Source organism: Tribolium madens, unplaced genomic scaffold, assembly GCF_015345945.1.
Source record: "Tribolium madens isolate multiple individuals breed KSU strain unplaced genomic scaffold, Tmad_KSU_1.1 Scaffold_97;HRSCAF=244;Tcas5.2_LG3a, whole genome shotgun sequence".
NCBI classification, from domain to species: domain Eukaryota; kingdom Metazoa; phylum Arthropoda; class Insecta; order Coleoptera; family Tenebrionidae; genus Tribolium; species Tribolium madens.
Genome location: NW_025401069.1, coordinates 4,343,805 through 4,365,700, shown reverse-complemented (window position 1 = coordinate 4,365,700; position 21,896 = coordinate 4,343,805). Strand labels below are relative to the sequence as shown.

The 21,896-nt window shown below is 34.1% G+C and overlaps 5 protein-coding genes across 5 annotated transcripts; 2 read left to right on the top strand and 3 right to left on the bottom strand.

Annotated features, from left to right (window-relative positions):
* Positions 1-2,226: 2,226 nt before the first annotated feature.
* Positions 2,227-3,709, bottom strand: LOC123014548 (zinc transporter ZIP1-like). The gene is made up of 2 exons (XM_044413718.1): positions 3,631-3,709; positions 2,227-3,567 (listed from the first exon to the last, which is right to left on the bottom strand). Exon 2 carries the CDS (start codon positions 3,554-3,556, stop codon positions 2,564-2,566), a length of 993 nt encoding a protein of 330 aa, XP_044269653.1. The 5' UTR covers positions 3,557-3,567; positions 3,631-3,709; the 3' UTR covers positions 2,227-2,563.
* Positions 3,710-6,464: 2,755 nt separating this feature from the next.
* LOC123015033 (la-related protein 7-like) lies at positions 6,465-8,512 on the top strand. The gene is made up of 4 exons (XM_044414452.1): positions 6,465-6,730; positions 6,797-7,712; positions 7,760-7,982; positions 8,030-8,512. The coding sequence occupies exons 1-4, from the start codon at positions 6,556-6,558 to the stop codon at positions 8,306-8,308; spliced, it is 1,593 nt and encodes a 530-aa protein (XP_044270387.1). The 5' UTR covers positions 6,465-6,555; the 3' UTR covers positions 8,309-8,512.
* LOC123015034 (probable H/ACA ribonucleoprotein complex subunit 1) lies at positions 8,436-9,595 on the bottom strand. Its single transcript, XM_044414453.1, has 3 exons — positions 9,458-9,595; positions 8,897-9,396; positions 8,436-8,848 (listed from the first exon to the last, which is right to left on the bottom strand). The coding sequence occupies exons 2-3, from the start codon at positions 9,257-9,259 to the stop codon at positions 8,585-8,587; spliced, it is 627 nt and encodes a 208-aa protein (XP_044270388.1). The 5' UTR covers positions 9,260-9,396; positions 9,458-9,595; the 3' UTR covers positions 8,436-8,584.
* Positions 9,596-9,670: 75 nt separating this feature from the next.
* LOC123015035 (glutathione S-transferase-like) lies at positions 9,671-13,887 on the top strand. Its single transcript, XM_044414454.1, has 5 exons — positions 9,671-9,829; positions 12,813-12,953; positions 13,005-13,172; positions 13,460-13,602; positions 13,651-13,887. Exons 2-5 carry the CDS (start codon positions 12,818-12,820, stop codon positions 13,816-13,818), a joined length of 615 nt encoding a protein of 204 aa, XP_044270389.1. The 5' UTR covers positions 9,671-9,829; positions 12,813-12,817; the 3' UTR covers positions 13,819-13,887.
* On the bottom strand, positions 13,855-21,687 carry LOC123015032 (NFX1-type zinc finger-containing protein 1-like). The gene is made up of 8 exons (XM_044414451.1): positions 21,438-21,687; positions 18,249-20,374; positions 17,886-18,200; positions 16,709-17,746; positions 16,412-16,659; positions 16,041-16,356; positions 15,707-15,976; positions 13,855-15,660 (listed from the first exon to the last, which is right to left on the bottom strand). The coding sequence occupies exons 1-8, from the start codon at positions 21,508-21,510 to the stop codon at positions 13,906-13,908; spliced, it is 6,141 nt and encodes a 2,046-aa protein (XP_044270386.1). The 5' UTR covers positions 21,511-21,687; the 3' UTR covers positions 13,855-13,905.
* Between the last annotated feature and the right edge of the window lie 209 nt (positions 21,688-21,896).

The window sequence follows — 21,896 nt, the reverse complement described above, 5'->3', positions numbered from 1 at the left end:
TGGTGGGTTTTGAAAATCGAATTTTGGAAACTTTCGTGATGTCGACTACACCCGGGGGACTTCCATCGAGTAAGAGAAGGAAGCGTCGTCGCTTGGAGGAGGCTGCAGAGGAGACCGTGGGGCTCAGGAAGATGAGACCGGACGCGACAGGGGGTATGACTAATTACGTCACCAAAAACGTAAATTTCTGTATCGATATTACGTGAAAATTGAGCCTAAAATATTGTTTTCTTCATAATAATCATGATTGTTGTTAATTTGCCATGAGTTTTGTAAATGGATAATTCGTCTGGTAAAAGATTAAGTTTTCGGGTTTGTTTTATGTAACGCGAGATGAAAAGTAAAACTTCTGTAGCTTCTCCTGGTTTCATGCATGCCGCATTGCGTTCTGTCTTTTACTGTTCTTTACTCTCCTTTAATTGGGCAATCATATCAGCAAAGTCCCGGTAGCTGATAAGTAATAACGCTTCCACGTACACAGGGCACAAAAGAGGAGCTTGTCGAAAAAGGACGGTTTTTGCCCACTAAAGAGACCATAGGTCCAATACCATTGTCGACTCGACAGAGTTGTAGGGTTTCGAGACGCGATTGTTTGATTGATTGAGAGTCCTTGATATATGTTTTTTTTTCTTCCTTTCTCCTTCGAGATTGGGAAATGGCTACAGCGGTATCGGGAATTGTGTTGTAGATTTTTGGTACATTGGATTCGAGGTTTTCACAGTAAAAAGAAAAGAAACTGTTTCAAAAGAATGCCTTGATTTGTTTTTCTGAATGTATTTATTAATTGTTCGAGTTTTTTTTTGTCGTGACATAATTTATTTGATAAATTCATTACCAGCGAATTTCCTATTGTTGTTTTATTTAATTGTTGAATTATACTTCATATTAATAAAACATTAGTGGTTTATTTCTTGATTATTTAATTTTACTCCCATCCGTTTGTTCAGTGCTTCGAAGAAACGACGAAGGATTATTACGAACAAACTAACAACCACGACGTAGGGTTATCTTATTTTAAAAAAGGGTCCAAAACTACGCCGATCACACGTCATGAGCAATTCTCCCGCTCAAATTTGAATTTTTCTAGAGCATTTTGAAATGCCGCCATTGAATACAAACTGTAAGGTTAGAACTATTTTCTAATGTGCAGGAATATACACAAATTTTAAATTTATCTCTTGTTTTTGAGTTTGATTAGATATCTATCTAATAAGAGTATTAGACTAATGAGTAGTAAAATTGAGGCGTTGAGAATTGACCCCCATATTAAGCGAAATCCTAATGAATGTCAAATTTTCACTTTGAAAGGTTTTGCTTCATATATAGGGTAATTCACGAGGAATAATGAGCCTGACCAAATTCTTGATGCAACCAACATTACATTTTCATAGGTCAGGTAGTTAAAGACATTTTGTAATAAATATAAAATAGCGAGCACACGTACAATTTGTCAGTTTTGACATTAAAATAATGAAAAACATAAGTATAACTTAACAGGAATTTTCTTAAAACTAACTTGATCGTGTCAGAAGATGCTCTTTCTTTCGGGATATCATTGGGCATAACACAGGAACCAAAAGATGCATTTTTCAAACATTCTCCATAAGCTAAAATCATGACAGTCTTCCCATCATTGGAATAAGTACACATTTTGCTCAGTTTATAATAAATTTGTAACGTTTGTTAAAAATGATAATGACGATGATAATAATAGGCATCATTCAAATTATTAATTTTTTTAAAAGTGTGGCAAAGCAACTTGCGAAAGTGTAATGATGAATTTGGTCAGGCTCATTATCCCTCGTGAATCACCTTTACAGTCACTTTACCCTTCATATTTTTTGTTTAAAACATTAGGTCAGTATTTTACTGAAAATTTAAACATTAAGCAGTTGGTCTGAGATTATAATATATTTATAAATTTCTAATTCTAAACGACTCAACTGAGTATAATTGTATTGAGAGTAGGTATACAGGTGCATTTTAATAAATTAATATAGGCAACCAGTTAAAAAATAGTGTACAAACTAGAACATATACGTAGGTATGTAATTTTACTTTGAAGGAGCTTTTGGAGTACAGAAAAAAAATAAGAAATATGAAATAAAAGTAAATTAATATTACGTACAATATTAGGTCTTTATTTACATATAATGTACTGGAAAAGAATTAGGTATCGATAGATTAATTTGTTTCCCATCGTATTTTTCCCAGTGTGTCATTTTTTACCAACACACTTTCTTATCTATTGACCCTCGAACATTTGACCCACTTTGTGTTTGGACTAAAATTTCTGTATTTATTTACGATTAAAAATCGTAAGTGATCGACTGATCGTAACCGTGAACATGATCATAATGGAAAATCTCAAAATTATGACAATAGGTCATTGGACATATTTCACTCAAAGCAGCCTGATTGTGGTTTTTTCATCTTTACAGTTTTTTCTTTATTGTTTCATAAATATTTATTTAACCTTAGAATTAACATTTTTAAATTTTCATTTTTAGAAAACTTATATTTATTCATTTTTGAGTATGTACATATACCATGTCAAAATTCTTTAGTCAATATCTATTAAAGTTATTCCTAACATAATAATAAATCCAAGTAAAACTGAAAAATACTGTTTAATCCCTGCCTTCCTCTCTTCTCTCAATATTTCGAAGAACACAACATAGAGCAGAGTCCCACTCGCTAACCCTTGCAATATCACAGATACCATCGTGGTTGAAGATTCGCTTTTCTCAGTAACCGCAATCCCGATCCCAATCCCCAAAGGACTGACCACAGCAAAAATAAATACATAAATCACCACCAGCGTCGTCTTCATTCCCGAAGTAACCAATTCGACGCCAATGCAAAACGCAATGACTAGTTTATGAGCACTCACAGCTCCAAACATGTACCACACATTACTACTAGAAGACTCTAAACCCACGGCCAGACCTTCAAACAGCTCGTGGACCGATAAAGCCAAAACCACCAAAAAACCCCTAATTGAGATAATCGTCGAATCCTCAATTACCATGTGACTGTGATCCACGTGGCTGTGATCAATGTGGTGGTGGTACTGTTGGTATCCTTGGTCGGGGATCACCACATCCGGAGGTGGTACCATATCCTCATCGCTTTTCTCCTCCATCTGACCCCTACTTACAGAAATACTACTTCGAGCTGATTTTAGATGAAAATTCAACTCTCTCTGATGTAGGTAAAAATGGACGCATTCTTCCACAAAATACATGACGAAAAAGCCAGCACACATGAGGAGTTCAGCAAGAGGGAGAACTTGGTACTTCGTGAAGCTTTCCTGATTTTCTATGCTTTCGGCCACTTCTGGAAGCAAATGCAGGAATGTTGTACACAACAAAACACCTCCGCCTAGAGAGAGCAGCATTTGGACGTAAGTGCTGTTTTTGGTACCAGATTTCCAGTCGAACCATTTGGAAAGTTTTATGGGAATAATACCGAGAGTCATAGATGTGGCAAAAAGTATACACATGGCAACTGTCTTTGCGTTTAGTGTGTCGTTTCCGTCGTTAGTGGAAGACATTTTATCTGTTACTAAAACAAAAATAGTAAAAGAATAATAGATAACCGTTTGTGTACTCTATGCTTATCACTTACTCTAGTTACTATTTTGCTTGTGTGTTACCTTATTTTGAAATAAGAGTAAGTGGTTTAATTGAATAAGGCGTCTTATATACACAACTGATAAGGTGGGGATATGCATTAGTGATAATAATACCAGCAACGAATTAGAATAACAAAGTTTGGGTATCTATTAGCTATCTCTGTACAGAAATAAAACAGTTGTGGTGCTTAAGATCTTTTCTGTATTTCTGTAATTTGTTTCTTAGTTCAAACTCTAAATAAATTTAAATAAAACGCTCAATTCTTACTTATTTCTTCTCTCTAACATTAAAAAAAGTACTAAAAGGAAAAAAGTGGGTCTGAGAAAAAAAAGTGAAAAACTGTATTGAGAGATTATTATTACGGGTGCTGATTGTAAAACTAGCATTTTTTTAAGGTCACATCTAAACTTTTTCTTATGGCTATGAACGAGTAAAAATCAAAACACTTTTTTTTATTTTAAAGATAATAATAACTATATTTTTTGTAAATTGCATCTCATGGGAATACCTATTTCTTTTTAATTTCCAGTTTTAAAAAAGTCAGTTAAAAATGTTTGAAATTTTTAAAGATATTCATAGCCTCGAATTTACAACGAAACTTCTATGAGATGCTGCTAGTGATATTAAATGATCCAATTTCTTGCTTCCAGAAAGATATTTTACAATATCTACTAAAATACATCAGTATTTTAATAACAACTCTAACAGAAAGTAAATTTTTCCTGTCTAATTTCAGAAAAGAAAGTGTATCTACTCCTCCACAGGAGGAAGTTAGAATAGTGCCCGAGACTTATTATTGTGATACAAATAATACAAATAACTATTATTATATCGCTTTGATTATTACATATCCGCAGCCAAAAATAGCGTATTCTCAATTCGAGCGCATTAGTTATACAATCTATACATAAGAATATTTTGAAATTTGTAACATTAATTGTAAACGTTAAAAATAAACTTTATTTACATAGGAACTTCTAAAAAAAAGAATTTTGCGTTTGTTAATACGATCACATCAATAGATCACAATAACCAAGAAGACTTTATTCTTAAAAAAAATTAATTAACAAAGAGATAACTATTCTATAAGTACACAGGTTGTATGATGAACGTGCTTAAAAGTGTAACGACATTATCAGTGTCACTTATATGTTGCAATATTTAATCATTTCTAACAATATCCGTCTATCGTCTGCTATAATCTTATGTAGAGTTAATTTTAAGTGACTTAGATAAAAGACTTAAACTTAATAAATCTCATTAACTTAATTGCTTCTTATCTGGGTACAGGTATATACCTAGGTATATTAAATCACAACGACTTTAGTAAATCCTTTTGCAATGTAAGTATGTACATAAATACACTGTACACACATCAAAGATAAATAAGTAGGGTACAAAGTTTTAATTTAAGTCACTTGACTTATTTTTTAAATTATTTATTGTTTGTATTGACATAACTTTGTGTAAACACAATTACGTACCATAACCATAGGATCTACATAGTCTGATGAACAAACAAAAAGAAAAATACGCAAAACAATTTTTGCAATAAGTTGTACAGCCTTTCTTTTTTATTGAGATTTTGCCTTGTCATTAGTCCAAAGCAAGTTATTCTTGTTTTATTAACTGTTTTTACTTAATCAAAAATAAGGTGTAACAATAAATCTTATCTCTCACATGCGTATAACATCATCAGTACTTAAGCTCATAGTAACATAAAATAAGTACTTATTAGAAACGTTTTTTAAATGCCTTTGGTTTATTTATTGGGCTGACTGACGCCAGAAATCTGATGTGTAATTTGACTTATTGTTAGATAAAAAATAAAACTTATTGCATCAGTACAGATACTTAGATACCTAAGTCCATGGTTTATTTGTTCTAACACGATAACATCAGTAGGTATCTGCTGATGCTTTAATTTCACAATCTATATTGCAAATAATATAACTAAGATCGTTAGGGATTTAAGTCACTTAAAATGTAATAAGCAACGTACTTTTATCATTTTATCAGTGACTTTGTAGTTCGTTTCTTAGAATAATCAAATCAAGAGTGAGTTTAACATAATTTGAAGTGCTTTTAAACGATATGTTATAAATTAAGTAAATAAATTACTTTTGTTACTTCATGATTTAAACTAAACAAAATGTATAAAAGACAGATGATTTTTACTTTAATTGTAAAGATCATAAAAATTAGGTATTGCCGAGATTATTTCAATAATTAATGTTGCAGTCTAAGCGTATTTTTTAAAATCCCTAATAGTAATAATTTCTTTCTAAGATTACACACAAGCTGTCCATGAAAGTTCGATTGTGAACGAACCATCGTATTGAAAGTTACTAATTCAATGTAAAGGCTGTTTTTTTTTTTTTAATTTGGCGGCAAAGCTATTCATGAAAGTTCGATTGTTTACAAACCAACGTATTGAAAATTATTAATTTGACATTTGACACATCGTCGGGCGTATTAAAAATTGTGGTCCGTTCAAAATACACTCATATCACCGCCAACTATGAAGCTAAATTTAAATAAACACCCGTTATATGTCATAAACATTTGAATAAGGCATTCTGTTCAAAATTCTGCACAACTATTAAAGCTTCCCTGTATATTTCTTTCATTCTTATAGAATTCACGGTCTAACTTTATATTTATAAGTTAAGAATTGTATGTGCAGTTTCAAAATTATCTCATTTTTAAATAATAAGAATTAAATACTTATAGTTTAAGAACGAAACAAATTTTTACAAAATCGTTTTAAATTAATTTTTATACGCATTAGACAACCAAATATACTTTACCCGAACAAATTCATGTCATTACTCTGTTGTTCTGTGATGGTTCTGTGGTTAAACGTTAGAAGTTAGGTTATTAATTCTTATTTCTGCATCTACAAAGAAAAGTGAAAATGGATAATGAGTTGAAAGAAAATGAAAATGTAAACGATGATCCAGTTCTTAAAAAAGGCCGTCATCGAAAAAAGCAATTGTATAATTCCATTCTGCAACAAATGGAATTTTATTTTAGTGACTCTAACCTCACCAAAGACCGATTTCTTTCTCAGTTAATAAAGGAAAATCCATGTAAGTGATAAATATTCATTGTTATGGGTAGTATTATATAAATGATTAAATTCCTTGCACTTTTAGTTGTCGATCTGAGCGTATTTTTGAAATTTAACAAAATTAGAAAACTTACAACTAACATTGAGGATATTCAAAAAGCAGTACAAAAGTCGCAGTTAATTGAACTTTCTGAAGACCGTAATAGTATTTGTCGTACAAAACCAGTTAAAGAAAAGAATAATGTTGATGAATGTACAATTTATGTAGAACGGCTAAAATCAGACGCAACTCATGAATGGTTGAGTTCTGTCTTTTCTGAATTTGGAAACGTGGTTTATGTTTCTATACCAAAATACAAAAATAATAATGCCATAAAAGGTTTTGCGTTTATTGAATTTGAAAAAGAAAAGGAAGCACAAAATGCTTTAAATTACTTTGAAAGCATTGGTTGCAAAATGCCATCAAATACAGAACCAGAAACGCTTTGTAGTATTAAAACATTTCAAGAGAGTAATGAAGAGCATCCTGGGGGTTCATCTAAAAATTCAACAAAGAAGCGCCAAGCTGAAGAGCACTGCGAAAGTGTAGAAAAGGACAAGTCAACAAGTAAACGAAAATTTGAAGAAAATGAAGAGGTCCAAAGTGATAAAATAGTTAAAAAAATTAAAACTGAAAATAGTAAGAGTGAAGAGGATGAAAAGATTACAAGAAAACAAGAATTTGAAGAAAAAGAACACAGCGAAAGTGAAGAAAAAAAGAAAAAATTGAAAGATGATTGTGAACATATTGAGGATGAAGAAAAAAATGAAAACTCAACAAGAAAACGAAAACTTGAAGAAAATGAACATAGCGAAAGCGAAGAAAAAGAGAAAAACTCAAAACTCGATACTGGTGACGTTTCTGAATCAGACGACACAGAAAATAAGAAAAAAAAGAAGTTGAAAAAAGAACACAGGAAGAAAAATTATATAAAAGACTTGGGTCTCCAAGTTTTATCAAAGTAAGTGAAGCAGCAAGGGTTTCTAGAGATTTATATCTTTGTTTCAGAAAAGAATGGAAAAAGATGAGAAATCGATATCTGGACTTACAAAAGAAAAAAATGAAAGAGTTTAAAACGCATCTTCTCAAAGCGAAGTTTAATCAAGCAAAATATGAAGAAAAGTCGAAAGCTCCCACTACTAAGACTGAATTAAAGAAAGAGGACTATACCAAAGGACTCATTGTGAAAATAAAATTAGCAGAAGTTAGCGTGGATACAAAGAAACTTAAGGTAAATTTTTTCATGTCTTTAAAAAATTATTAAAAATATTTTTTTAGAATGAAATTAAATCTTCTTCACCTGATATAATGTACGTAGATATTCCAAATCCCGGCAGTGAAAACATTTATATAAGATTTAACACTAGTGGCGGCGCTAAAAAATTTAGCACCCAAGAATGCTTTGGTAAAAAAGAAGTAGTAACAGGAGAAGAAGAATCTTTATATTGGGAGAAAATTAAAAAAGATCGTGAGGATAAAGTAAATAAAGCAAAAAAGAAACAACGCGGTAGAGACAAACTATTGAAGAAAGCTAAACATACAAAATTTGATGATTAAAGTTTATATATTTATGCAACTTAGTATTTAGTGATCTTGTTTGTCCTATTTTGTTATTTGTTGTTGACAAAGGTAGGTTTTTGATGACGTCAAAAACACCCCAGGATTTTGTAATAATCTATAGTAGCTCGTATTTGTTCTTTTTTAATGGTTTTCATAAATGAAAATTCATTTATTTTCCTATTAAAAATTTCATACACTCAATTACTCTTTCTGAAACAACCGCCATACACAAAAATAAAACATGGGCACCAGAAAATGGTCAGAATTTTAAGTCTACCATCTCTTGCCGCCGCCGCCTCCTCGACCGCCGCCAAATCCACCACCACGACCGCCTCTAAAACCACCGCCGCCTCCACGACCCCCCCGGCCTCCAAAATTTCCGCCTCTTCCTCCAAATCCGCCGCGATTACCACCCCCTCTGCCACCGCCACGGCCTCCACCACGACCTCCTCCTCTGCCACCCCGTTTCTGGACTGATCCTGGGGGCTTTGGGAGGAATCTTTGGAGCGGTAGTAATTTCGCTGGATCAATAAACAACTGCAAAACACTTGTAACTTGCATGTAAATGATAGCAGTAAATTATACCTTTTGGTTCTTCTTAAAACTGCTAGCTTTTATGTCATCTCCGAGACGTATAGTTACGTAATAATCTCTGAGATTTCCAAAAATTTCATCAATTTTTCCAATTTGTTCCTTATTTTCTAAATAAATCGGTGCATTGAAAAATGGAACGTCTTCTATTTCTACTTTAGCAACTAAATCATCTTGTACAGTGTAATCAAAGTAACCTAGAGGAATCACTCTCTCGGGTGGTCCCTGATCAAAGTTTCTTCCGCCTCCGCGACCCCCGAAACTATTTCTTCCGCCGCCTCCCCCGAAGTTTCGACCGCCACCACCACGGCCACGTCCACCAAAGCCGCCGCCACCGCCTCGACCACGAAAAGACATTTTATTTCACTATCCAAAAAATTCAGAACCACAGAAGTTGTTTCTAATAAGTTAACGTTAAACACGTGGTTCAATGTTGTTTTCTATACAGGTGCAGCGACATAACCTCTATTACGATCAACACGACATGACATAACCTACAATAATGGTAAACATAAAACCACAGAGCCAAAAGTCAGAACCGAAGTAACTACTTACTTTAAGCAATTTACGAAGAACCGAAAAATTAATAAAGTGATTGTTTCACATTAACATCTATTTCAAACTTGGAAATATTCTCATTATTAAAAATAATTTGCGGCTTTTTAAAAATCATATTAAGAGTATGGACATTAGTATAATTGGTTGCATACCTCATATAAAACAATTCTGAGTATTTTTAAATAACCTTGAACAAAATATAGCTACGCCCACAATTCCCATTGGTTTTCCTTCATTGTTGAAATAACCATTTAAAGCCGATTAACCGACAGTTCATAATAATTATTTGGCTTTGTCCAAGTAAAGAGGTAAAGGTTTTAGTGCCAAAACATCCAGTATTCAACAGTCGCCACCAGTTAGGATCAGCAGGTAAACACATTCTTTTTTTAACCATATATCTATTACTTTATTGGATTAAATACCTACTTGTTTCGTCTAGTCTATAGCGTTTAGCGAGTCCACAAAATGATTCTTTTTAATTGATACTTATACCTAGTTTTTTTTTAACTGAAGTTGTTTTGTATTCACCTAAGTTATTTTTTACACTCATACCTACTCCTGTTCGTGAAAGAACTCAATTTTAGAGTGCTTGTTACGTATAACTAAATAAATTAAAAAAAAATTGAAACAACTTTAAATATGTAATTCCAAATTTAAAAGAATCCTGTACGTATAATAAATAAATAATACCTATTCACAATAATTTTTGGGTGTTAAGCTCTGTGAACCTCGTTATATCAAGGTCTTATCTATTATAGTACTCTTATTAATAAAAAAGGATATGAGAACATTTGTGAATCGAATTAGATGACGAATATAAACCCACATACAGGGCTTTCATTTCAAAAGGATCCAGTCTCAATAACTTTTGGCATTGAGTAAATGTATTTTCAAGCAAAAACAGGTCGATTAGGATCCCGAGGGGGAAGTTGAAAACCAACATTAGTTACATTTTAAGTTTAAATTACTTTAAAATTTTAAATGGCACCTCCTACTTTTTAGAACGTTTTCGGAAAGAGAAAAAATCAGCGTCTCTAAATGCCAAAGAAAATTTTTTTTGTCGATTTGTTTATCAGTTAGGGGTGGTTTAATTTTTTAAATTTTTAGTCTTGGTAGCCTTTGATTGAACTCAATTTAATTTAAATAAAAAAACATGTCGATTTGAGTTGCGATCGGAGAGTTTAAAACCAACATTAAATACGTTTTAGGTTTCATCCCCTAGTCGCTAGCCACCCCTACTTTAAAATTTCAAATGGCACCCCCTACTTTTTGAAACATTTTCAGAAAGGGAATAAATGAGCGTATCTAACTGTCAAAAAAAAATTTTTGTCGATTCGTTTTTTAGTTAGGGGTTTATAATATTAATATGTAATTATCATTACAGTCATTGATTGATTGATTCGCTTTAAAATATTGGGGTAAACGAGATGGTTCTGCAATGTGTTGCGAACATCAGTTTACAAAAAAATACACAAGCAGTGCAAAAATCAATTATCATTCCAAACTTCAAATATGTATTATAGTATTGAAATCTTCTCAAAGATTAAATTTAGACGATTGCTGTATACTTAAGAAACAAAGTTATGCGAAAAAATGCAAGCACTCAAAGTTTTGGACCTTCTTATGGTCACTTTATACAATTTTTTGGTAACAAGTTCTCACCAGATTTGATTTACTCGACCTCAAAAATGAAAATGCATTTGTGATGTTGCCATTTTTCGTACAGGATACAATCGGAGATTAGTTATGCCACAATACGTGTTTCTAAAATGAACTTGACATTTTTTGAAGAGTTGTTATTAATTTCTGAAATTGAATTGAATTATTCTATTGTACAACCTATACAGGTGTCCCAAAAGCAACCCCCCATGCGTCAACCCCTAATAGATAATATTCTGAGAAAAAAAGTTTAAACAATTTTTTTCTATCTTAATTCGTTAAAGAGTTACAGCTAGAAAAGTATAAAGAACAATTGCTTAGTTTATATATTTTATTGTCTGGGTGATATAAACATAAACATTAGTCCAAAAACGATAAAAACAAATTACTTGGAAAAAAATTAAGAATTAAGTATAGACATTAGACATAAAAACTACAAATATCGCTCAAAATGCTTTCCATTGCTTCAATTGAATGAGACTTAAAGCTAAGCAATTGCTTCATAAATGTCATCTTTTTTAATTTAACACGACTTGTTCAAAATTCATTATTATTTTTTGCTAAGATGTAACTCTTTTCTGTCACTGGTTGGCGTATGGCGGTTTGCTTTTGGGATGCCTCTGTAATTAGTAATTAAATTACTCATGTATTATGCTTACAGCATATACTTATGTATAAAAAATATGCATCTTTTACGGTTTGAATAATATATTGAAATCAGTTTTGCATGATATACTAACAATTATTTTGAAAACTGCTCTAAAATCTAGAAGACTCCATAATTATCATCGTGTGACCCAATTTTAGTTTTTTTTCGTAATGATATGATTCGTTTAGATGATTTTTTATCTGACAATTGATAAAGTGACTGAAAGTAACTTTTTATGTTCATTTTCTTGAGAAAACATTACAAAACTTTAAAAATGTTTTTTTTAAGTTGAGTCATTACCGCAAACGTAGATTTTGCCATTATCTTACATATACATTACGTATCGGCTACTAATAATCAGATTGTTGAAAATTTAATAACAAAAAATCTGATTTAAATGTCAAAAATATCAATAGTGCACGGCTTATCACTTACAAAACAGAGGAAGAAAGTAAAGATTAATGTTTTTTATGTCAACATTAATAATGCTGCATGTTATCACTGCCCCTAGCAACGCATATATTCTTATTTGTATTCTTATCTATTTTATGTATTATTATCTATATTTCGACTTTAAATCGAGGAACTAAACTTATCAGTTTTTACTAATGGGAAAACTCTGGGCCAAAATTTAAAATTATAAAATTAAAGTTGACATTAATTATTTTTGCACATAAATGTCTTTTTTAGATAAAAAAATTAACTACTTTTGGCGTGCTATTACTACATTAACTGTTTATCTCAAGTATTTAGTCATACAAATGTGAAAAATGTTATAGGGGTAATAGATCAGGAATTTTCCGCACTCTGTATAAAACAACCTATTAAAAGAACTGCTATAAAATCGATTTTTGTTATGGCAACAGTTTAATTGAATTAAAAACCATAAAAACAAAAACACAATTAACTTGTCACGTAAGTGTCACGAATTAAAAATGATGGAAGGAGCTTGCATAAAGCGTACCCGCAAGTCAATTAACATATTCAACACTACAGGTGTTTCCACCACTTTCAGTATTTAACAGTTATGTGTTTTATTTACAGAAGAAATGGCTCCTGCATATAAACTAACCTACTTCCCAGTGGAAGCCCTTGCTGAACCCATCAGGTTCCTCCTCAACTACGGCGGAATCGAATTTGAGGATCACCGGTTTGACCGCGAAAACTGGCCCCAACTCAAACCCAGTGCGTAATCTTTATCAACAACAGCAAATTGTAACAATCACTGACTTTCAGACATGCCCTTTGGCCAAGTTCCCATTTTGGAATACAACGGAAAAGTGGCACACCAAAGTATTGCTATTGCTAGATTTTTCGCCAAAAAAGTCAAACTAGTCGGGAACGACGATTGGGAGGACTTGGAAATCGACGCCATTGTGGACACCATCAATGATTTGCGTCAAAGTGAGTAATTATTAACTCCAAAATTAAAATTTATTTCGGTTTTTGATTAATATTTTTAAGCAAAGTAAAATGTCAACGAAGTACGAATTTTTTATAGTTAGATATTCTGAAAAGCTAGCGTTTGAAAATTTTGATTTTATTTTTCTTTTATTAATAATTAAATTTGACAATTCAGAAATAATTTCCACAACAATTTTCACACAAAAAACCATACCAAACACTACTGACTTACTATGAACCACCTAATATTAAAAAAAAGAGGATAAAGTCTTCAAATTGTGTTGTAGAGATCGCCCTTTATCATTACGAGACTAACGAATCCGTTAAAGAATCCCGGAAAGAGCCCCTATTTAAGGAAACCATCCCTTATTACTTGCAACGTTTGGATGCTGTTGTCAAAGCCAACAATGGACATCTTGCTGTTGGAAAGGTATAAAATTCTGTCGCGTATTCATAAATTTCAACGTTGCTGTTTCAGCTCACATGGGCCGATTTATACTTTGTAGCCGTATTGAAGTATCTCTGTTTTATGTGCGGGAGCGACATCATTGCCAATTACCCGAATCTTGTTGCTTTGAAAAAAAGCGTTCTGGAAATACCAGCTATTAAGAATTGGGTAGAGAAGCGTCCAAAAACTGATATGTAAATGAAATCAACGCATTAATAAGACAACTACTATGTAATATTAAATTTAATAAATCAGTAAAGTAATAAACTTGTTTAATTAACAGGATCAATCATTAAAATCAAATAGAAAATTGCCCATATTATTGGCCGTTTCCGACCAACGGGCAAACTGTGCACCATCCATTTCAGACGCCAACTGGTTATCTGCAAGCAGTGTATGTTGGGTTCCCCCTATTTTGCACCCACATTCGGGACATTTTGACACTACCATGGCTCCCCCACAATCAGCGATACAGTATGGATGTCCATTGGGACACTTGAACCAATGTCCTTGTTTGAAACCCATGGCTTTAACAATTTCCCTCTTTTCTTGTTCCGAAATTCCTATTCCCGACGAGACCAACTTACTCAATTCTTGCAATAATTGCTTCACTTTTTGTTCATCTTCATCGTAAAATTTGCCTAAACCAAAAAGAAGACGTTCAGTTTGTACTACAGTGTCTCGAACTTTCAAATTCGTATAACGCTGTGCGAAATTAGACGAATTCTTAATTTCTTCTAATTCGGCGATTCGGTACAACCGATTTAATTCGTACTTAATATCACCTATTTCTTGATCTGTCACATAGTCATGTTCTCGTTTCAAAGTTTTAAGTATGAATTTTACCTGAGAAGAGTAGCGGGTTTGTGAAACAGCATTAGGACAATTTTTACTAATGTCATCAACGTGTTCTATGATTTGCAGTTTTGACTCAAGTGCATTCAACTCTGATTTATTGATACGTTGGCGTTTTCCCGATAAGGAAGTTCGCAGGCGAGTTTCCATCGCGGAAAAAATATCGTCGAAGAAGTGGTAACTATTCACCTTTTGTGAATTCAGTCTAATCTCGAGTAGTTTCCCTACCAATTCTTGCCTCTTCTTGCTCAACTCCCTTTCAGTCCCGTGCAGATTTTTCTTAACTTTAGCCACATCAGCCTTGGCTTTCTTGACATAATCACTGAATCTAGGCGTTATCTTAATCGCTGTTTTGCACCGTGGACACTCCTTGAATCTAATAACTTCCCCATCATCCTGCTTTAACCACATTTCCAATCCTGTATTTTCAAAAATGTGCCCGCAGTCTTCGAGTAGCACAAACCTGGCATCATCATCACCCTCAAACCCGAAAAACACCTCTGTTACTTCTTCTTCGTCGCAGACGCGACACTTGTTGGGGCAAGGGTCTCCGCAAAAACCAATACATTGGTGGCCACATGGCAGCAATTTGTTGCAGGGTTTTTCACAAGGGGGCACGTCGCAGATTTCTCCGCAGTACTTGGTGCATCGTTGATGCTTGCATCTTCTGGGGCAACTCTCCTTGCAAGGGACACAAATGTCGCCACAGCGTTTTCCGCAAGAGCTGTGTTTGCACTTGTATGGGCAAGGGCGTACGCAGGGTCTGCATGCTTGTCTGCATGGGAAATCGCAAGGGTGGTTGCACACGAGCGGGTTTCCGCATTTTTCCTCGCAGCGTTTGTGGATGCGGCCTTGGGAGCACTCTCCGCAGGTTCCTGAGCAGTTATGGTCACATAATAACTGGTCGCGACAAGGATGGTTGCAGTATTGTAGAAGGGTCTTTGGATCTATAGCACCACGAGCTATGTAACACGGCAACTTACTCACAATGTGACCGCAAAAGGCCTTTACTGCACAATTGACCAGTACATTACATGATGTGGTACAAGACTCGTTGCATTTTTTTGTACAAGGGTGGCCACAAGCCAGTTTCAAAGGGCATTGCTTCGTACAGAATTTCCGTAGAGGTTCTTCGTTACATTTTACTTTAATTGCATGGCCACATATGGGGATATTTTTTTCAACCTACAATAAATTCATTATTTGAAGAAATTGGAGTTTTTGGTTATACTTTTTCTTTGCAGTTTCCACAGGGTTCATTGCATTTATTTTTGCATTTGTGATTGCAAGGTAACATTTTTGTGCAAGGCTTTTCACAGCTTATTTCGTCTACATTACTAGAACAAGGCACGTCGTAAAAATGTGGACAGATAGTTCGCTGTTTTTTAACACGGATCATACATGTATCACAGTCTTCAAAACATAATTTCTTGCACTTGTGTTTTTCAGGTTCGGCGTTGCAATTCTTTAGGTATTTGGCACAACGTTTGGTACATTTATACTAAAAGAGAAATTTTTATAATGAAGATCTTAACAAAGTTCTGTCGTTTTTCTGTAGAACCTACCTGTAAATGGTCTGGATCCATCCGAATATGGCAATTCCTAGTACACGCGTGACCACAAGGTTCGACTTGTTTTTCACATGGGAAGGGGCAAGGATACGTTTCTGGACTGCGATGGCAAGGCTTGTCGACGTTGTGACCACAGGGCAGTTTCGTGGGCACAAGTGCTTCACAATTATAAGTTTCAGGATCAAGGTGACACTCCAAATTCACCATGTGTGCACATCGCAGAGTCCTCAAAACCTTGTAAGTACAAGGACCACATTCTTGGTAACATCTTTTTTGGCATAAATGTCGTTCGTCTTTATCACACAGTTTCCTAAAATTCTCAGTTATGCAATGTTAATTAATTTTACTTAAACAACTGGACTTACTTTCCACACTTCTCAAGACACCGGTAACTTGCATGATCTCTATTTAACACATGGCAAAGAGATGTGCATTGATGACCGCATACCAAATCTGCCCCACATTTCTGGTTGCACCCACCTTCTGATATATTCAAAAAATCTTTCCCGCTTGCCACATACGTGACTTTATCTGGATGTACTTGGCACCGTAAAGCTAGATGAGGTCCAATGGCATTCTGGCGTTGAAAAGTTTTGTGAATTTCACGCCAAAGCTGAAAAAAATGCTTCCTACTTTGCAATTTATTAAATTTCATACTTTACTTGACTTGCAGTACACAACTGGTTCATATTTCCCATCAGGTAGAAGCCGTTTCTGGCTCTGGAAAGCGCCACACACACTCTGTTTTCAATGGATAAGAATCCGACTTTATTTTCTTCGTTGTTTCGAACCAGCGAAAGTAGGATAATATCGCATTCTTCCCCTTGGTAGTTATCCAAAACTGCAATCCTTATGTTCTCCAAAAGGTCCTTGTGATTGCGCCTCTCTTTTTGCAACTCAAACATTTGCCCCAAATAAGCAGCCAGGATTGTAATGTTTTCAGGTTTATAACCGTTCAAAATAAGATGCCTCGCAAAATAAATCAAAAACTCAACTTCGTGGTAATTTTTTTTGCTTGTGCCTTCACAGTTTACTTCTGCGTGGTTATGGTCGATGAAAAATAAGCAATTATCGACTCCTTTTATATCTGGTCTTTCGTTCACCGATGGGTGATCTTGCAGAGTTGGATAAATTGTCGGCGAGATCAAACTGGCAATTTCCGGTCTCATTCTATGTTGAACATTTAAAGTATGCAATTGGATTTTATTAACAACCATTCTCTCAAACAAACTTATCCCCAAATTGTAAAATTTTTCGATGTTGTAATTCGCAGTGCTGGGTTTCAACTGCTGATGATCTCCTATGAGAATCAAATGTTTGCAATGTTTGGTCAAAGAAGAGATAATGTGAGCCTCTAGAATCTCCGCTGCTTCTTCAACAATAACGATTGGACTTTTTAAAGTTTGCAAAGATGATCTCAGGCGGGCGGCACCGGTGGTCGTCATCCCAACAACAAGCACATTTTTCATGGCTTTAGTGTTTTCAATGTGTCGCATTTCCTCATAGACTTTATGTTGTTCTCGAAATTGTTCATTTAGTAAGCTCAGTTTTTCATTTAGTTTTTCTCTGTATAAATTCAAACAAAAAAAGTATAAATTCCAACGCTCATCGGGTAACATTTGAAGAGGATTTACGAAATCCGACCAGTTAGGAACTTTCCTTTTCATGAAACGCATTTGTTTGCCCTCGGTTAGCCTATACTGTAAATAACGAAAGTATGGTATATAACTATCTTTCTTAACAGTATGACAAAACTATACGAAACTCTGTATTTGACTTTTTAAAATATATACTCCAAAAACAGTTTTACGTTACCTTATTTTATGATTTTTAACTTACATTTAAACAGTCGCAACGATATTTTAATTTATACAATTCGAAAGCAATCCGATCTTCTTCAAAAATATCCTCTGTAGTAATCTCTTCCTTTTGCTTGAGTTGATATAAAGCCCCCTCGAGCGCAGAAATCTTTTGTTGAAGTGAAGAGAGTGTAATAAGGGGAATGCTGCACTGAACCTCCATTGCGTTCACTTCATCAAAGATATCATCCAATTCTATTTTCATATTTTCATCTTCTTCGATCTCATAATCCGACAATTCTTCATCGACTATAATTGCATCTTCAATCTGCATGTTAGCCATTTTATCCTGAACCTGAAAAATTTGAAGTTTGAAATTAAGTCAAATCCAGAGCCAACAAACCTCTGCAACACTGCCAGGACTTTTCACTGTATTACTTAAATCCATTAGTTCATTTTCGGAAAGCAACCAATCCAATATTTCATCCCTTGAAGCACGATAAAACCATGTTTTAGCAAAACTCGGTATAACATCTTCAAAAACATCGAAAGCTCGGATACTGTGATAAAAATCGATTTGCTTCAAATTTTCCGTTATGCTATGAATTTTTTGTAAAATGACTTTCACTTCGTTTCTCTGTTGTAAAACAGCCGGGCTTGTTCGAAACTTTGTATTTCTCAAATTGAACCTTGCCAATGTTTCGTTTTTACTCTGACCTCCGATTCTGAGAATACTCTCAGTAAACTGAGTCAAACCCTCCAAAAACTGGTCGAGAGCGTGATTAGTGTAACATATGACCAACATTGGAGTCTTGTTGAACCAAATGTTGTGATTTTCAAGCAATGTTCTAGCGATTTTGAGACCAAGGAAGGTTTTCCCTGTACCAGGCGGACCTTGAATGACGGAAAACTCTTGCGTCAAAGCTGCTCGAAAGGCACCAAGTTGCGATTGGTTAAAACCGTAAAAGTTAGTGTTTGGCCAGTTTTGGAGAGGGAAAAATTCATGACCACGGACTGAAATCCTACGTGGTGTTGGCCCCATGAGGTACTCCGGTGGCTGCAGTGTGGGGTCTACGCGAATGATGTATTTTTCCATCGGAAATTCGGCAGTGTTCATGTTTTTGAGGACATTGAGGACGTGGAAATATGGTTCGAAGTAAACTCCACATTCAATCATTAAATAGTCCGCTTTGTAATCCACAAGCACATTTTGGTCAAAGCCTACAATTAGTTCCCCTTTTTCCAGGTCTTTCACGTCTTTCTGGGCAATTTTTCCAAAAAACAGTGACTTGAAATTGTCGGAGGTGAAGCATAGGAGAGAACCGAACATAAATTTTTTGGAGTCTTCGAGTCGAAATTTCTTTTTATTGCGTGAAAAATCGAACCTTAATCGAATGCAGTACTGTTCGTTGATTGTTTCTTGATTTAAAAACTGTACTTTTTTGTAAATATTGACGTTTTCAATTCGATGTTTCTTGGTTGTTTCCGATCGGTATGTGGCGATACCACTTCTCAAAGGTCCAACAAAATCTTCTCTTAGCAATCTAAACTGGACGTCCAAATAATGATTTGCGTCTTTGTAAGGTCCCTCAATAACATTTTTTCGTAGAAAAACTTGAGTACCCCCAAGGAGTTCAAGTGTACTGGGGTACACAGAAATTTGATGGAAATCATCCGGTGGTTCTTCTTCGATTAAGGTAGACACTTTCTTTTGGATAGAAGCCTTCTTCTTTTCTTCTTCTTCCGCTATCATAATTTGAATACTTTCATTGAGTTTATTCACATTTTCCTTTATCCCGTCCGAAATATGTTGTTTGTGTTGGTCTTGAAACGCAGGGAAGCACACGAGCAAACTTTTCATTATATTAGGCAAAACTTTAAACGCAAATCTGGGAATTGCATCATAAATATCCTGACAAATGCCTATAATGTTGTTCCAAAAGTCGTCAGTATTTTCCCAAAAAAATTTGTTATTTCTGCGATCTAATTCGTTTTGCATTGGCAGCAAAGCTATGTACTTTACCAGTTTATCAACAAATGTTTCGTCCAAATACAATTGCAAAACCTTATATTTGTTTTCAACAAAAGCCGAATCTGACACTTTTTTCAACACTTTTACAAACAGGATAATACCGTCATCGGATAAACTCGTTTTGATGTAGTCCTGTATGCCTCTTTTAATGTTGGACAATTCTAGGATTAAATCTTCAGAATCTTTATTTAGCAAATCTTGTAGCGCTTTGAAGCCCATTTTTCTCGTATTCTGGTTAGGTCTTCTGCCACCTCTTTGATCTTGCCGTCCTGTGGGACCGAATGCATTGCGATTCCTACTAGCATAGGATTGCTCAGAACTAGCACTAGGACTTTGATTTCGGCGTACTGTGTTCCTAGAATAATTGTTTCTTCTGTCATCTCTTTGTCCTGTGCCGAATCCCTGGCGACTTCTACTATAATTGGATTGCTCAGAACTAGTACTAAGACTCGGTCGTCGCGCGCTCCTAGAATTGTTTCGCCAGTTGTTTGTCCTTCCTTAAAAATACAATTAGTGTAAAACATCTTTTAACTTTTATAATAGCCGCAATAAGTGTTTCATTTTTTTTTTAATTTTAAGTAAATTTGTTTACAAACCTGAGTATAATTCATTGTGGCTTCCGTATACTTCATCGTCGTTGCGTAAAAATATAAACTGTCATTAAATCTTAATCTTATTAGTTGAATTTTTTTAGTTCATAAATACGAGTATTGCGTTTAAAAATGTGAAATCAAAATGAATTCCAAGTATTAGATTTAGTTTTTATGGAAGTTTTCCTTTGTTTTTTCTGTAAGTAAACAGAGTTCAATGCTTGTTGTATTACCTAATAATTACCTTCCTTGGGCCCTTGTTCAAGAAATTATATAGTTTCAGAACTACTTTTAGAATTTGCTGAATTCAAATTGCCACATTAATCAAAAAAATTTTTTTTCTTTCTCTCTAAGACTTTTATTATCAAGATTATATCAAGTATCAACCCTCTTCTAACAACATAAGTAAGTATGTATTATTAACGAGCAGGAAATAGCAGGTATAGGTAGGTATACGTTACAGCAGGTATAACGCCACCCGTTATTAGATGATCTATTTATCACAAGAGGTTATAGATATGCGGTCGATCTGTTATCGGTTATTATTCCAGTACATTTTTGAAAACAAAAGCTTTTTGAATGTTTTTTGGTTTCATTATGTGAATAGTTCGTAGTTTCTTGATTAGGTATTCTTACTTGTATTTACTATTTTACTCGTATCATATGTTTAGATTTCATTGTATTATACTGATAACAAAAATGAGTCATCACAAGTGTTGAATGCTGATTAAGTGATTATTTTATTAACATTGCATTGAATATAATATTATAATATAATACATAATGAAGCAAGTTGCCTTTTCTTGTTCAGAAAATATTTTTTATGAAAGAGAAATCCCATACAGTAGTCAAAAAAGGTGATTACTTGATGAGATAGTAAATAAATACACATCATGATAATTTTTCTCTCCATTTCATTAGAAAACTATAGTAAGAACCAATGGCAGTTTAATAAAAGTAAGTTTATTACCTTGTTGGGCCCTCCAAGTATAGTTCCCGGCGCCGAATGGATTTCTGGGATTTCCCTGTCTACGATTTTGCATTTCAGAATTCCTTACATAACAGCTGGCAACTATATGTTTATTTAACGTAAGCAGTAATAAACTAATTCAACAGTTTAGATTGAATGGTAACACACATCAACATTTATTAAAAATAGCCGATTTACGTGTCTAAATAAAACTGCACTCGATACAAACACTAAACGCAAAAATAAATGAAATTTTTTCCGACACTCTGAACGAAGTTCGTCGACAATGGTCGACAATGTGTCATATCAACTAATTGAGTATCGCATGCGTATTACTAAAATAAATTAAGGCATAGAAAAATCCACATTACTAAATATTATTATTATTAATTATTAATCAATATAGGTAGGTAATTCCTAATTTGTTATTACAGTACTATGTACTGTGAAATATAATAG